Below are 2,876 nucleotides of genomic sequence, written 5' to 3' on the forward strand. Positions count from 1 at the left end.
GTTTTGTTAAACCCTCCTCCAATGGGGCAATTCCTTTTAAAATGTCCTGTTTGTTCACAATTGTAGCATGTTCTTGGCCTGGCATCTAAAGCCTGTTTTACTGCAGCTGCCACAATTTGCCCTTGTTCATTAATGTCTCTGGCATCTAAATCGGCTGCTGTTCTCCCTGTGGAAACACACAAACAGACCCCCGACTCCAGACAATTACTGGGTCAGGACCTTTCCATTGTCCTGTTAGAATATCCTTCCAAAGTACCTTGGGCTTATGTACATTTTTTGGACACATATGCCTTTCTGCAGCACTAAGTCCTGATGAATCCAAATTTAAAAAGTTTAGAGTAAAAAGGGTTATTTTAAGTTTATCTTTGGGGAATATATACCCCTTCCCAATTCCTTCTTTTTGCTTTAATAAGTACATTTTAATAGTTTGATGAGCTCTTTCAACTATGCCTTGTCCCTGTGGGTTGTATGGGATTCCTGTTATATGAGTAATGCCAAATGTTGAGCAAAATTGTTTAAAAGAGGTAGAAGTATAACCAGGGGCATTATCTGTTTTTAACTGTTTTGGAACACCCACAGTGGCAAAATTTTGTAAGCAATGAGCTATAACATCTTTAGTTTTTTCTTTTTTTTTTTTTTCACAAATAGGACTTTTTATTGGTCACTATTAAAAATTTGAATTTTAAACAGATTCTTGAACTGGTGGTTCATATCCATCAGCTCGTTCAACTTTAGCACCTGTCTCATCTCCTGTAGCTTTTCCAGAACTACTACCTTCACCATGAAGCTCCATGAGTTTTCCCAATTCAAACTTGGGCTTCTTCAGCATTTTTACTTTTCTAACAAAGACATCATGAAGAGGATAAATTGATTGGCAAGCCTTCTCTATGTCTTTCCCAATGCTGTCTGGAATCAGTTTATTGACAACTTCTTTTAAGTCATTTGTCTGCACTTCCCGGGTCATGATTTCCATCATCTTCTTCCGGATTTGGCGAACCTGCTGGTGCTGAGCGTAGGAAGTCTTCCGTATCTGATTGTTGCGTTTTTTAGTAAAACCAACACAGAATAGACGCAGCAAATAACCATCTGTAGTCTTGACATCAACATGAGCCTCGATCATCGTCTGCCATTTTTTGACCATGGAACACATTTTGTCACGGGTAAGATCCATGCCATGGAAGTTTGCTGGGGCCCCTTTGGCTGTGGCTCTCAACAAAGATAAACTTAAAATAACCCTTTTTACTCTAAACTTTTTAAATTTGGATTCATCAGGACTTAGTGCTGCAGAAAGGCATATGTGTCCAAAAAATGTACATAAGCCCAAGGTACTTTGGAAGGATATTCTAACAGGACAATGGAAAGGTCCTGACCCAGTAATTGTCTGGAGTCGGGGGTCTGTTTGTGTGTTTCCACAGGGAGAACAGCAGCCGATTTGGATTCCAGAGAGATTAACCAAGGTCCTGACCCAGTGATTGTCTGGAGTCGGGGGTCTGTTTATGTGTTTCCACAGGGAGAACAGCAGCCGATTTGGATTCCAGAAAGATTAACTAAAGCGATTTCTACAGACCAAAAAGAAGATGATTTGGCTCAAATCCATAACAACTGATATCCAAAACTCCAGTTTGGCTATTCTTACATCTGCAACAGAACCAGGATGCTTTTTTCAATATCTATTTTATTATTGCCCTTTGCCATATCATGAAGTTCTATTTTGTTTTTTGAGCTCATACAGACCTAGGTTAATGTTTTGCTGATCAGTTCTATTTTTTGACTATAGAGTTTTTTAGCATTGCAATGGAGATTTCACCTGTAAAAAGTTATAAGGCCTTTACTATAATGTTATGTGTTGTATGTATTATATTATGTGTGCACACTTGTGTTTTGTGTTATATGTTTGAATGTACGTATGTCCATATATCATATATGATGAGCGCTCATGATAAAATGGATCCAAATATTTTTTTTTCACGTGATTTATATGGTTTAATTTAAATTGGGTAAACAACTGTTGAGGATTGTTTTAATATGTAAACAAAAAAGAAGGTTAACAGATCTGTTTGTTTACTTTCACCTTTCCTTTTCATTATATTTAATAATTCTCTTAAAGACAATGTAAATTGTTAAGAAAATTATTTTCTTTTAGTGCCTTCTGTAATGTTACATAATTTTTTCTTTAGCCATTATTGCCAGAATTCCTATCTTCATCCCAGTGCCGGTGAAGACAATGTAAATTGTTAAGAAAATTGTTTTCTTTTAGTGCCTTCTGTAATGTTACATAATTTTTTCTTTAGCCATTATTGCCAGAATTCCTATCTTCATCCCAGTGCTGGTGAAGTCAAAGATAAAACCAATCTACAGCTTCTACAATAGCCATCACTGAACTGCTTGCAGAACTTGCCTGGACACACTGTGAGCTCACCTGTATGCATTGTGAACTATCTGTTGGTGCAGTGACTTGTGGTAGTGTTGGGGTATTTTTGCTGATGATGTCACCGGTGGTACAATTTTTCAAAGGAGCCCTCAATTGGCTTAATGTCATGGCATTTTGCATCCTCCTCTACTAGTGATGGTCTAAAATTTGGGGGCCAACAGAGGTGAGGCAAAGAACCTCACCCCCCCACTGGTGCAAAGGCCTATCCACAAGTATGGCTGTATGCTGGACCGGTAGTCAGTGACGGGTATGATCCAATTGCAGTGGTACCAACCTAAGACAGGAGGCTGACGCCTAGAGGTCAGTTCATCCGATGACGGGTAAGGACCATATGTTGAATTGGACTGCCTAACAGGCACGGTCCCTAAGCCACATGCTTGTTGTTTAAACAGAGAGGGGGAGATGTTGAGAGCCACAGCCAAAGGGGCCCCAGCAAACTTCCAGC

The 2,876-nt window shown here is 39.0% G+C and overlaps 1 protein-coding gene across 1 annotated transcript; it reads right to left on the reverse strand.

Annotated features, from left to right (window-relative positions):
• Positions 1 to 627: 627 nt before the first annotated feature.
• LOC124077036 (small ribosomal subunit protein eS1-like) lies at positions 628 to 1,177 on the reverse strand. Its single transcript, XM_046421235.2, has one exon. It carries the CDS (start codon positions 1,169 to 1,171, stop codon positions 683 to 685), a length of 489 nt encoding a protein of 162 aa, XP_046277191.1. The 5' UTR covers positions 1,172 to 1,177; the 3' UTR covers positions 628 to 682.
• Between the last annotated feature and the right edge of the window lie 1,699 nt (positions 1,178 to 2,876).

This window comes from Marmota monax, unplaced genomic scaffold, assembly GCF_021218885.2.
Source record: "Marmota monax isolate L192 unplaced genomic scaffold, Marmota_monax_Labrador192_F-V1.1 WCK01_AAM20220418_F8-fsc00157, whole genome shotgun sequence".
Taxonomy (NCBI): domain Eukaryota; kingdom Metazoa; phylum Chordata; class Mammalia; order Rodentia; family Sciuridae; genus Marmota; species Marmota monax.